The following is a 14,080-nucleotide window of genomic DNA, read 5'->3' on the forward strand; positions in this document are numbered from 1 at the left end:
CCCCTGGGGCCTAGTCCCGTGACGAGGCAGATTACAATGGGCGGAGATAGAGGCTGCCAGCGAAGACTGGCACTCTGGAGCAAGGGATTGTAAGCCGGGGTGGCGGAATGGCGAGTGAGGAGGGGGTCGGGGGAGTGTGGGGGGGATAAGCTGCTCTGAGAGTTGAACCCGGCTCCAAAATGGAGTGTAAAGGGTGGGGGGGCAAAGGATTAGGGAGGCTCTGAGGAAGACATCTGCTTCTGTGCCAAAGCTGCACATTATCAAAGACGCCAGCGCTCCCTTCATCATCAACTTTTCATGAGAGAACTCGACGCTGAATATCAGTCGACGGTCTTGTGGGGGGAGGAACTTTCTCTTTCCTGTTCACAAATAATCACAAAAGTACTCTTTACTTTCTCCTAGTCCAGGGGTCGCCAACTACGGTCAGCAGCCGATATTGACAACAAAACAATACACAGCAAAACCATAACAATGCAATCCAATTCCAAAACCAAACCTGACCCAGCAACACTCAGAACTGCAATAAAGACACAAACACGACACAGAACAAACCAAAAGTAGTGAAACAAAAATGAATATTATCAACAACAATATCAATATTAGTTATAATTTCAGCATAGCAGTGATTAAAAATCCCTCATTGACATTATCATTAGACATTTATAAAAATCATAAAAAAAGAACAATAGTATCACACTGGCTTACACTTGCATCGCATCTCATAAGCTTGACAACACACTGTGTCCAATGTTTTCACAAAGATAAAATAAGTCATATTTTTGGTTCGTTTAATAGTTCAAACAAATTTACATTATTGCAATCAGTTGATAAAACATTGTCCTTTACAATTTTAAAAGCTTTTTATTTTTTAAATATACTACTCTGCTTGCATGTCAGCAGACTGGGGTAGATCCTGCTAAAATCCTATGTATTGAATGAATACAGAATTGTTTTGAATCGGAAAAATATTGTTTTTGAATCAAGAATCGCGTAGAATCGAGAAAATCAATATATAATCGAATCGCGACCCCAAGAATCGATATTGAATCTAATCGTGGGACACCCAAAGATTCACAGCCCTAATATATATATATATATATATATATATATATATATATATATGTAGGTGTGGGAAAAAATCACAAGACTACTTCATCTCTACAGATCTGTTTCATGAGGGGTTCCCTCAATCATCAGGAGATTTTAATGGAAGCATTCACATACAATGGTTTATATAGAGCACAGAGTGGGTGGGTACAGGCAGGCGTAGGGTGTGGTGATTGGCTCATGTGTTACCTAGGAGGTGTTTCCGTCTATGGCGGCATGTTGAAATGATTTCACTGCGCTTGTTGAGGGATAATAGATCCGGATGATATATAATAAACAGTTTCTCTTTTAAGCATAGGTTGCATCTTTTATTACCACTGTTGTAAGGTGTGCTGGATGCAAGAATTTGCCATGTTATTGAATATTCAACATTATTGTCTTTGAGGTTCCAAATGTGTTTGCTGAGTTCTGTAGAATTCTGCAAAGTCTGGTTTCTAACCATTGTAAACCATTGTATGTGAATGCTTCCATTAAAATATCCTGATGATTGAGGGAACCCCTCATGAAACAGATCTGTAGAGATGAAGTAGTCTTGTGATTTTTTCCCACACCTACATATTGCGCTCTACCACGGTATCGAGCACTATTCTCCGGATAATCCAATCAAGACATATATATATATATATATATATATATATATATATATATATATATATATATATATATATATATATACAGTGGGGCAAAAAAGTATTTAGTCAGCCAGCGATTGTGCAAGTTCTCCCACTTAAAATGATGACAGAGGTCTGTAATTTTCATCATAGGTACACTTCAACTGTGAGAGACAGAATGTGAAAAGAAAATCCAGGAATTCATATTGTAGGAATTTTAAAGAATTTATTTGTAAATTATGGTGGAAAATTAGTATTTGGTCAACCATTCAAAGCTCTCACTGATGGAAGGAGGTTTTGGCTCAAAATCTCACGATACATGGCCCCATTCATTCTTTCCTTAACACGATCAATCGTCCATTTCCCTTAGCAGAAAAACAGCCCCAAAGCATGATGTTTCCACCCCCATGCTTCACAGTAGGTAGGGTGTTCTTGGGATGCAACTCTGTATTCTTCTTCCTTCAAACACGACGAGTTGAGTTTATACCAAAATGGATACATGGATGATACAGCAGAGGATTGGGAGAATGTCATGTGGTCAGATGAAACCAAAATAGAACTTTTTGGTATAAACTCAACTCGTCGTGTTTGGAGGAAGAAGAATACAGAGTTGCATCCCAAGAACACCACACCTACTGTGAAGCATGGGGGTGGAAACATCATGCTTTGGGGCTGTTTTTCTGCTAAAGGGACAGGACGATTGATCCGTGTTAAGGAAAGAATGAATGGGGCCATGTATCGTGAGATTTTGAGTCAAAACCTCCTTCCATCAGTGAGAGCTTTGAATGGTTGACCAATACTTATTTTCCACCATAATGACATCTGTCATCATTTTAAGTGGGCGAACTTGCACAATCGGTGGCTGACTAAATACTTTTTTGCCCCACTGTGTATATATATATATATATATATATATATATATATAATATATATCCCTGTTCTAGTTGGACAATATTTAGATGTAGTACAGTCTTACCTCAACTTAAAAGTTCAATTTGTTCCATTGGAATGAATTGAAATCCAGAAAATGTCCATGTTCCACTGCAACAGTAAAAATCTATGAGATCTAGACCGCCCCTCCAGCCCCCTGCACTTCTGAGCTGCGACCCGCCTCTCTCTTTTTAGTGTTTGTTTTCCTTCTCACCGCTAACTGGCGTCTGAAGCGTGCGGCGGGGCGAGAGGGCGTGAAAGCCGAACGGTAAACACGGTAATAAGGAAGTGGTGTAAAGGCAGCCGGAGCAGCGGGGAGCTGATGGGATGGCTCCGCTCAAGCTAGTTCCCCTACATTTCCTGCCCAGCGGGACGCCTTCAGCGCGCGCCTCTCTTACTGTAGCCGCTGTCAGTCTGCCATAATATCCCTTTCACGCTTCTTTTCCCAGGATTCCGCAGCGAGCGGCCCGGATGTTTGCTTACATGGAACGCGTCATCCCCTGTGGTAGATTAGGACAGTGAAGTGCAGGAACATGGAAGTGAAGGTTTAGTGGACTTTCAACACTATTAATAGCAAGTTTAGACACAAGTTGAACTGCAATGTTATCCTGGAAAACAGTGGGTGCCCAACCTTTTTTAAGATAGGCATTATTTTCACGCACCTGCCTTTCACATGTGGCAGATAAATATAGCAAATAAGTGCATTAAAAATGAATACATTAAAAAAACTCACCATAACGTTGAATGAGTGGGGGGGGGAAAGCTTTCCATAGACTTTTGTTTTTTTCTCGTTTTTGGTAGTTTCTCTTTAGTATCTGATGAGTTATAGGCGATACATCACATTCAAGGACAAGAGCATGGATACATAATACAGTTGGAAATACAAACCCCAAACAGTGAAGTTGGCACGTCGTGTAAATCGTTAATAAAAACAAAATACAATGATTTGCAAATCCTTTCCAACCTACCGTATTTCCTTGAATTTCCGCCAGGGCGCTAATTAATTTAAAACCTCTTCTCACTCCTGCGCTTACCAAAGGCATGCGGTAAAAGTAAGCATGCGCTAATTATTTTAAAACCTCTTCTCACTCCGGCACTTACCAAAGGCATGCAGTAAAAATGTGTGTGTGATGTAAGCTTGGACCTTAAATACTACTGAATAGCTCTTAATCTTCTCCCTTTATGCGATTTCAAATTACCGGTATTGAAATCAGCCTCCTCCATTTTGAAAATGATGACAGGGGAAGTGTCACTCGTGACGTCACAAGTTTGACCAGGCGGTAATACTAAGCATGCGCTAATTATTTTGCGAAGCGAGTTTGACCCGGCAGTAATTCAAGGCAGGCGCATACTATATGTCTTGCGGCAGTTCAAGGAAATACGGTATATTCAATTGAATAGACTGCAAAGACAAGATATTTCCCCTGAAGGACTCAATAAAGTACTATCCATCTATCTATTTACCGTTCGAACTGGCAAAGTTTCTTAAGTTTTGCAAATATTAACTCATTTGGAATTTGATTCCTGCAACATGTTTCGAAAATCAATCAATCAATGTTTATTCATTTAGCCCTAAATCACAAGTGTCTCAAAGGGCTGCGCAAGCCACAACGTCATCCGCGGTACAGAGCCCACATAAGGGCAAGGAAAAACTCACTCCAGTAGGATGTCGGTTACAATGACTATGAGAAACCTTGGAGAGGACCGCATATATGTGGGCAACCCCTCCTCTAGGGGAGACCGAAAGCAATGGATGTCGAGCGGGTCTAACATGATATTGTGAATGTCCAGTCCATAGTGGATTCAACATATCAGTGAGAAAAGCTGGCACAAGTGGCAAAAAAGACTGAGAAAGTTGAGGAATGCTCATCAAACACTTATTTGGAACATCCCACAGGTGAACAGGCTAATTGGGAACTTGTGGGTGCCGTGATCGGATTCCATGAAATTAAATGCTCAGTCATTCACAGACAAGGATGGTGCGAGGGTCACCACTTTGTGAACAAATGCGTGAGAAAATTGTCAAACAGTTCAAGAACAACATTTCTCAATGAGCTTTTGCAAGGAATTTGGGGATTTCACCATCTACGGTCCCTAATATCATCAAAAGTTTCTGAGAATCTGGAGAAATCCCTGCACTTATCATTTAATGCCCATGACCTTGGATCCCTCAGCGGTACTGCATCAAAACCCGACATGAGCGTGTAAAGATATCACCACTAGGGCTCAGGAACACTTCAGAAAACCACTGTTAGTAACTACAGTTCCTCGCTACATCTGTAAGTGCAAGTTAAAACTCTACTATGCAAAGTGAAAGCCATTGATAGATGGATGGATGGATGGATAGATGGATGGATAGATAGATAGATAGATAGATAGATAGATAGATAGATAGATAGATAGATAGATAGATAGATAGATAGATAGTACTTTATTGATTCCTTCAGCAGAGTTCCCTCAGGAAAATAATAAATAAATAAATACAAAATCAACAACACCCAGAAACGCTGCTGGCTTTTCTGGGACTGATGAAAAGTGGAAAAGTGTTTTTTATTGTGAATTATCATTATACCGTTTACTGTTACATCCCTTGTCCATTAACAATTAAAATGTCAATGGCGGTCACGGCATGTTCGTGCCGCCGATGTCGGTCAATTTTTTTTAGGGCTGTTGGCAAATGACTAGGGCGGTCGAGGCTTTTACCGCAATTGCCGTGGTTCAATTCCAGACCTGGTGAACCATTGTGAAGAAGCAATTAAGTTTGTAAATAAAAGTCCCACTGTTTTTTGCAATTCATTTGTCAGTAGAATCGCGTTGGAAGCAATAAAAACTACATCATAGATGACGAATTGGAGGCCCGTATATAAGACCGATTAGAAAGCAATTTGAAAACTGTCCGTAAAACATAACATATGCAAAATATTGACCAAAGCACCACCGTTACATGTTATGTAGACCGGTGTTTTTCAACCTTTTCGAAGCCGAGGCACATTTTTTTCCATTGAAAAAATCCCGAGGCACACCACCAGCAGAAAACATAACAAAAATGAAAGTCAGCAGCTGATATTGACAATAAAAAGTCATTCTCGCAATTGTTGGATATGACTTTAAACCATAACCAAGCAGGAGTCACTATAGCTCTTGTCTCAAAGTAGGTGTACTGTCACCACCTGTCACATCACGCCTTGACTTATTTAAAAAAAAATTTGGGTGTTTTAGTGTAGTCCTTGTCTAGCGCTCCTATTTTGGTGGCTTTTCCGGTTTTGTTGGGATTTTCCTGTAGCAGTTTGATGTCTTCCTTGAACGCTATTCCCCGCACCTGCTTTGTTTTCGCAATCAAGACTATTTAAGTTGTGCGGACGCTATCCTTCTTGGTGAGGACATTGTTGATTGTCATGTTATGTACGGATGTACTTTGTGGACGCCGTCTGCTCCACACGCTGTAAGTGTTTTTGTTTACTTTGCAACCTTAAAGGCCTACTGAAACCCGCTACTACCGACCACGCAGTCTGATAGTTTATATATCAATGATGAAATATTAACATTGCAACACATGCCAATACGGCCGGTTTAGTTTACTAAATTACAATTTTAAATTTCCCGCGGAGTTTCATGTTGAAAACGTGGCGGAATGATGACGCGTGTTTTTGACGTCTCGGGTTGGAGGGGACATATTAGCCCAGCACCACTTACGGCTCAAAGTCGTCTCTTTTCATCGCATAATTACACAGTAATTTGGACATCTTTATTGCTGAATATTTTGCAATTTGTTCATATAATAATGGAGACTATAAAGAAGAATGCTGTTGGTGGATTGCAGCTGCCTTTAGTACCGAAACACAGCCGGTGTTTGTTTGTGGTGAAGCTTTAGCACAGAGCGGTCAAGCGAATATGTTTCCCTACGTTAACCAGCAAGTTTTTGGATCGGGAAATTGTGATATTAAGTCGGCTCTTACTGGAGACTTCAATGGATTATGCGACCTCATTCTGCAGCTCAAAAAGGCAGGTGTGATCTTGGCTTCTCTGCGTTCACCGCAGCCATCTGACTTTCAGGTATGACTTTACAATCCCACTAAAACACTATTAAAACAATAAGCAGATAAGGGATCTTCCAGAATTATCTTAGTAAATGTGTCTAAATACATCTGAAACGCTCAACCTGCCGCCGCCTGGGGCCGTCGCTTTTTCTTTTTTTTTTATTTCTTTTTTTTTTTAGTGCCTCACTCTAACTTTCCTTATCCACGAATCTTTCATCCTCGTTCAAATTAATGGGGAAATCGTCGCTTTCTCTGTCCTAATTGCTCTTACGGCTGGTGGCTATGATTATAAACAATTTAAGGATGTGAGGAGCCCTCACACCGGTGACGTCACGCGCACATCGTCTGCTACTTCCGGTACAGGCAAGGCTTTTTTATTAGCGACCAAAAGTTGCAAACTTTATTGTCAATATTCTCTACTAAATCCTTTCAGCACAAATATGGCAATATCGCGAAATGATTAAGTATGACACATAGAATGGACCTGCTATCCCCGTTTGAATAAGAAAATCTCATTTCAGTAGGACTTTAAGCTTCAATGCTTTTTCTTAGCGGCCCTCGCCTTTTGTTTATTTTTGGTTTTAGCGTTAGGTACCTTTTTACCTGCACACTGCATCCCACATATTGTGATCACGACAAACCATGTTCCCGACATCTACAAAACAATTAGCTACCTGCTGCCACCTATTGATATGGAAGAGTATTACACGGTTACTCTGCCGAGCTTTGGACAACACAGACACTCAACAACGACACATTATTTTCGGGTTATAATTACTGGTTTGCAAAAAAATATATTTTTAACCCAATTAGGTGAAATTACATAATCTCCCACGGCCCACCCGTATCACAGCACAGTGGTTGAAAAACACTGATGTAGATGTAGGGGAAAAAAAGTATTTTTTCATCATTTTCTACTGTATAAATGTCCCTCCCGCCCTCACATCCATAAAAGACCACAGAGAGCCCTGACGTGAGCTTGTCCGACAGTTTAAAAAGTCAGCAAGTGGCGTGTCTTGGGGACGTCCTGCAGCGCCGCGCTGGCTCGGAACCCCCTCAGTATCGCAGGCCTGCAGGGTGGCCTTTAAGCTTGGCTGAGCAAAGTCCACCGTTGCCCCCTCCTCTCAATCCTGTCACTTCTCTCCTTGTTTAGCCTCGCTGTTCTTTGTTCAATCACCATTGACAAGCGCTCCCCTGCAGGAAAATTACCTAGCCCAACGCCAGAAGTGCCAATATAACATTTATCAAGGCGCGGGTCACGTACGGGTGCTGTCACTTAAGCGTGCTAAAAGTCTGCTGACAACAAGATTCATTAAGTTTGAGAAAGTTTCATCTGAGGGTGCGTCACCTCAGAAGAGAGGACAAAGAGGCCTTCTTGACATCAAAACTAAAAAGGCGAGTAACCTGTTATTATTCTGCACTTACAGACTTCGGGGTGTAAGTGCAGGAAAATTGATCCAGCAAATTGAAAAAGGGGGTTAAGTGTTTTTGCCCTATCGACTCCTGAAACGGTGGTTATATAAAACACGCATTTCTGTCCCATTAGCAGATGATGCCACCGTCCTCCAAGACATTTTGTTACGGCTAATGGTCCTCGGTCCTTCGGTGCGATTTCAGCCCAGAAGACGTTGCGGACGATCGTCCCGGAGAGGTGAAAAAGTCGGCGTAAAAAAAGGAGCTGTCACGTTAGCGACGCCCTTGTGCGTTTTTGTTTATGGTTAGCTGAAAGCATTATGGATTCTTTTGCAATTGTTTGCACACTATCATTACACAACGCTCACCTCGCAATCTGCCGCTAATGGACAGCCTGTCACAGCTGTCATGGAAAGAGTGCATCTTAGCCACGTGTGTGTGTGAATGTGTGCGTGCGTGCGGTCGGTCGAATTGTTTCAAACGTGCTTCACAATTATCGGACAAGGAATTGGTCATTTGTGGGCACTCAGGCCACACAACCATATTATTTGTTGCAACCAATTACTAATTGTACACAATACTCAAGACCTAAACTGTCGATATATATATATATATATATATATATATATATATATATATATATATATATATATATATATACATATATATAGGTTGATTGGCAACACTAAATTGGCCCTAGTGTGTGAACGTGAGTGTGAATGTTGTCTGTCTATCTGTGTTGGCCCTGCGATGAGGTGGCGACTTGTCCAGGGTGTACCCTGCCTTCCGCCCGATTGTAGCTGAGATAGGCGCCAGCGCCCCCCGTGACCCCGAAAGGGAATAAGCGGTAGAAAATGGATGGATGGATATATGTATATATATGTATATATATATATATATATATATATATATATATATATATATATATATATATATATATATGTATATATATATATATATATATATATATATATATATATATATATATATATATATATATATATATATATATATATATATATATATATATATATATACATACATACATTTTCTACCGCTTATTCCCTTTCGGGGTCGCGGGGGCGCTGGCGCCTATTGTAGCTATATATATATATATATATATATATATATATATATATATATATATATATATATATATATATATATATATATATATATACATACATATATATATATACATACATATATATATATATATATATATATATATATATATATATATATATATATATGTCTATGTTCATAGATATATAAATGATAAATGGGTTGTACTTGTATAGCGCTTTTCTACCTTCAAGGTACTCAAAGCGCTTTGACACTACTTCCACATTTACCCATTCACACACACATTCACACACTGATGGAGAGAGCTGCCATGCAAGGCGCCAACCAGCACCCATCAGGAGCAAGGGTGAAGTGTCTTGCTCAGGACACAACGGACGTGACGAGGTTGGTACCAGGTGGGATTTGAACCAGGGACCCTCGGGCTGCGCACGGCCACTCTCCCACTGCGCCACGCCGTCCCAATATATATATATATATATATATATATATATATATGTATATATATATATATATATATATACATACATACATACATACATATATATATATATATACATATATATATATATATATACATACATACATACATACATATATATATATATATACATACATACATACATACATATATATATATGTATATATATATATATATATATATATATATATATATTGAGAAAATGAAAGAATTTTGGTAATTATGGTTAACACGGGGGGTGGGCAGCACGGCAAAACAGTGGTTAGTGCATGTCCCTCACAATACGAAGGTCCTGAGTTTAATCCCGGATCTTTCTGTGTGGAGTTTGCACGTTCTCCCCGTGACTGAGTGGGTTCCCTCCGGGTACTCTGGCTTCCTCTCACCTCCAAAGAGATGCACCTGGGGATAGGTTGATTGGGGCGGCATAGCTCGGTTGGTAGAGTGGCCGTGCCGGCAACTTGAGGGTTGCAGGTTTGATTCCCGCTTCCGCCATTCTAGTCACTGCCGTTGTGTCCTTGGGCAAGGCACTTTACCCACCTGCTCCCAGTGCCACCCACACTGGTTTAAATGTAACTTAGATATTGGGTTTCACTATGTAAAGCGCTTTGAGTCACTAGAGAAAAGCGCTATATAAATATAATTCACTTTACTTCACAACACTAAATTGGCCCTAGTGTGTGAATGTGAGTGTGAATGTTGTCTGTCTATCTGGGTTGGCCCTGCGATGAGGTGGCGTTTTATCCAGGGTGTACTCCGCCTTCTACCCGAATGCAGCTGAGATAGGCTCCAGCGACCCCGAAAGGAACAAGCGGTAGAACATGGATGGATGGATGGTTAACACAGTTAAATGTTACTGAAAACATTGCCTGTAAAGTTAAAGCACATTTAATGATGGCGACAGTCTCACCCTGTAACAGATTACCGTATTTCCTTGAATAGCCGCCGGGGCGCTAATTAATTTAAAACCTCTTCTCACTCCTGCGCTTATTCAAAGCATGCGGTAAAAGTAAGCAGGCGCTAATAATTATAAAACCTACTCTCACCCCTGCGCTTACTAATGGCATGCAGTATAAATCTGAGTGTGATTAAAAAAAAAAAAGATATAAAATTATTCTGCATCCGCGGCCCGGTGCTTGGGGACCACTGCTCTACAGCATGTCATGCCCACTTTTACACCATGCTGACGGACGCATGCATTTTGCTGCTTCTTATACGAGTTTGCAATGCATACTTGGTCAACAACCATACCTTTTACATTGATGGTTGTGATATAAACAACTTTAAAATTCTTACTAATATGTGCCACACTCTGTGAACCCACACCAAACACATTTCTGGAGAGCATTGGCTCTGTGGCACATTATAAACGCAGCAAAGGGATTACCCATAATGCCGTGCATCCGTGACTCTTGGATATATTATACACGCGCCCCCAACCCCGCCCACCTCAACCAACGCAGGGGGATGGGGGGCGTGTATAGTATATCCAAGAGTCACGGATGCACGGCAACCTACAACTTTAGGGTTGCAGGTTCGATTCCCGCTTCTGCCAACCTAGTCACTGCCGTTATGTCCTTGGGCAAGACACTTTACCCACCTGCTTCCAGTGGCACCCACACTGGTTTGAATGCAACTTAGATATTGGGTTTCACTATGTAAAGCGCTTTGAATCACTAGAGAAAAAGCGCTATATAAATATAATTCACTTCATAATGGGTAATCCCTATGCTGCGTTTATAATGTGCCACAGAGCCAATGCTCTCCAGAAATGTGTTTGGTGTGGGTTCACAGAGTGTGGCGCATATTAGTAAGAGTGTTAAAATTGTTTTATATCACAACCATTAGTTTGATCTGTATGGCTGTGGAACAAGACCCCTGGTTTACACGCACAAAAGGCAAAAAGCACCCCTCCACCATTATGAGAATAACGGCAGGTGAAACGTCACTCATGACGTCACGAATTTGACCCGGCGGTAAAAGTAACCATGCGCTTATTAATTTGGTGAGCAAGCTTTACCCGGCAGTAATTGAAGGCAGGCACATATTACATTCCCGGTGGCTATTCAAGGAAATACGCTATTTCTGAAGGAATTCTATAATTTGTCCATTGAGGGAAATTGTCTGAAATAGATGAATAAGTGAATTTGTTTCAGAAAGGTTTTTGGTCTTTGCAGTGTTATAATTCAGTATTTGTGTCCCATTTTTCTGCCTCACAGGATCTGATTATAGGGCCTGACAGTAAACCTGCTCCATCACTGGTGCTGGTTGTAGTACCCGCTTTACCCAAAAGTGCCGCCGTCGAGCTCCACGTCACAGCCATCCACGATGACCCCAGCCTCAGGACTTCCTGTCACATGACCACAAAGCTGGGTTTCGGCCACATAGAGTGTCACACGTTGACGTCTGCTGACCGATGCGGCGCATCCCTGTCCCTCCGCCTGTCCGTGCTCGACCCCGAGATCAGTGCAGACGCCAGGGAGGTCACTGAAGCCATCGCCTTGGCTTTTGCCACAGCCCTGAAGAAGACCGAGGCCGTGCTGGTGCCACTTTGCGCACGGGTGTTCTACAAGTGCGACCACTTGCTGGGCTGGCGGGTTGTTGAAGGTTAGCCTGTGAACACACACACACAAACACACACACACACACACCTGCTGCTAAAGAAGCTGCCCCAAAACCAGCGGTAAATAAAGGTGTGCACAAACGACCGTTAAAACAAAATTTATAAAAGTAATTATCTGGGATATGGAGAGCTACTCACACCAAATCCCATAATAAATACATATGTTTCCATATATTAGACTATAAGCCGCATATACAGAGGGCAAAAAAGTATTTAGTCAGCCACCGATTGTGCAAGTTCTCCCACTTAAAATGATGACAGAGGTCTGTAATTTTCATCATAGGTACACTTCAACTGTGAGAGACAGAATGTGAAAAAAAAAATCCAGGAATTCACATTGTAGGAATGTTAAAGAATTTATTTGTAAATTACGGTGGAAAATAAGTATTTGGTCAACCATTCAAAGCTCTCACTGATGGAAGGATGGTTTTGCTCCAAATCTCACGATACATGGCCACATTCATTCTTTCGTGAATACGAATCAATCGTCTTGTCCCCTTGGCAGAAAAACAGCCCCAAAGCATGATGTTTCCACCCCCATGCTTCACAGTAGGTTTGGTGTTCTTGGGATGCAACTCAGTATCCTTTTTCCTCCAAACACGACGAGTTGAGTTTATACCAATGATATAATGGATGATACAGCAGAGGATTGGGAGAATGTCATGTGGTCAGATGAAACCAAAATAGAACTTTTTGGTATAAACTCAACTCGTCGTGTTTGGAGGAAAAAGAATACTGAGTTGCATCCTAAGAACACCACACCTACTGTGAAGCAGGGGGGTGGAAACATCATGCTTTGGGGCTGTTTTTCTGCTAAGGGGACAGGACGATTGATCCGTGTTAAGGAAAGAATGAATGGGGCCATGTATCGTGAGATTTTGAGCCAAAACCTCCTTCCATCAGTGAGAGCTTTGAATGGTTGACCAAATACTTATTTTCCACCATAATTTACAAATAAATTCTTTAAAATTCCTACAATGTGAATTCCTGGATTTTTTTTTCACATTCTGTCTCTCACAGTTGAAGTGTACCTATGATGAAAATTACAGACCTCTGTCATCATTTTAAGTGGGAGAACTTGCACAATCGGTGGCTGACTAAATACTTTTTTGCCCCACTGTATATAAAAGTACGAAATATATTGTAAATGTTTATTTACATAACTTAATTGTCTTCAAACTGCCTGTCACACGGCAGTAAAATGGCTGATCAAACAAAACAGAAGTCACGGTCATGGACCCGCTTACCAGTGAGCTGCCTCTATTTTTTTATTACATTTTATTTTTTTACTAAGAGAGACAAAACTCAAATAGAATTTGAAAATCCAAGAAAATATTTTACAGAGTTGGTCTTCACTTGTTTAAAAAAATTCATTAATTTTTTTACTTTGCTTCCTATAACTTTTAGAAAGACAATTTTAGAGAAAAAATACAACCTTAAAAATGATTCTAGGATTTTTAAACACATGAACCTTTTTTACCTTTTAAATTCCTTCCTCTTCTTTCCTGACAATTTAAATCAATGTTCAAGTATTTTTATTTTTATTTTAAAGGATAATTAGTACATCTTAATTTAATTCTTCAATTTAGCTTGTTTTTTCGACGAATAATATTTGTGAAATATTTCTTCAAACTTATTATGATTAAAATTCCAAAAAAATATTCTGGCAAATGTCGAAAATCTGTAGAATCAAATGTAAATCTTATTTCAAAAAATTTTGAATTTCTTTTAAAATTTTTGTTCTGTAAAATCTAGAAGAAATAATGATTAGTCTTTGTTAGAAATATTGCTTGGTCCA

At 40.3% G+C, this 14,080-nt stretch overlaps 1 protein-coding gene across 2 annotated transcripts in view; it reads left to right on the forward strand.

The window, feature by feature from the left end:
* The window catches only part of dph6 (diphthamine biosynthesis 6), a 200,469-nt gene that overhangs the window by 169,088 nt on the left and 17,301 nt on the right, over positions 1-14,080 (forward strand). For both annotated transcript variants that reach the window (XM_061896056.1, XM_061896057.1), the window contains one exon: positions 11,879-12,266. In XM_061896056.1, coding sequence (XP_061752040.1) covers positions 11,879-12,266 — 388 coding nt within the window. The remainder of the gene's footprint in view (positions 1-11,878; positions 12,267-14,080) is intronic.

Source organism: Nerophis ophidion, linkage group LG03 (assembly GCF_033978795.1).
Source record: "Nerophis ophidion isolate RoL-2023_Sa linkage group LG03, RoL_Noph_v1.0, whole genome shotgun sequence".
Lineage (NCBI taxonomy): Eukaryota > Metazoa > Chordata > Actinopteri > Syngnathiformes > Syngnathidae > Nerophis > Nerophis ophidion.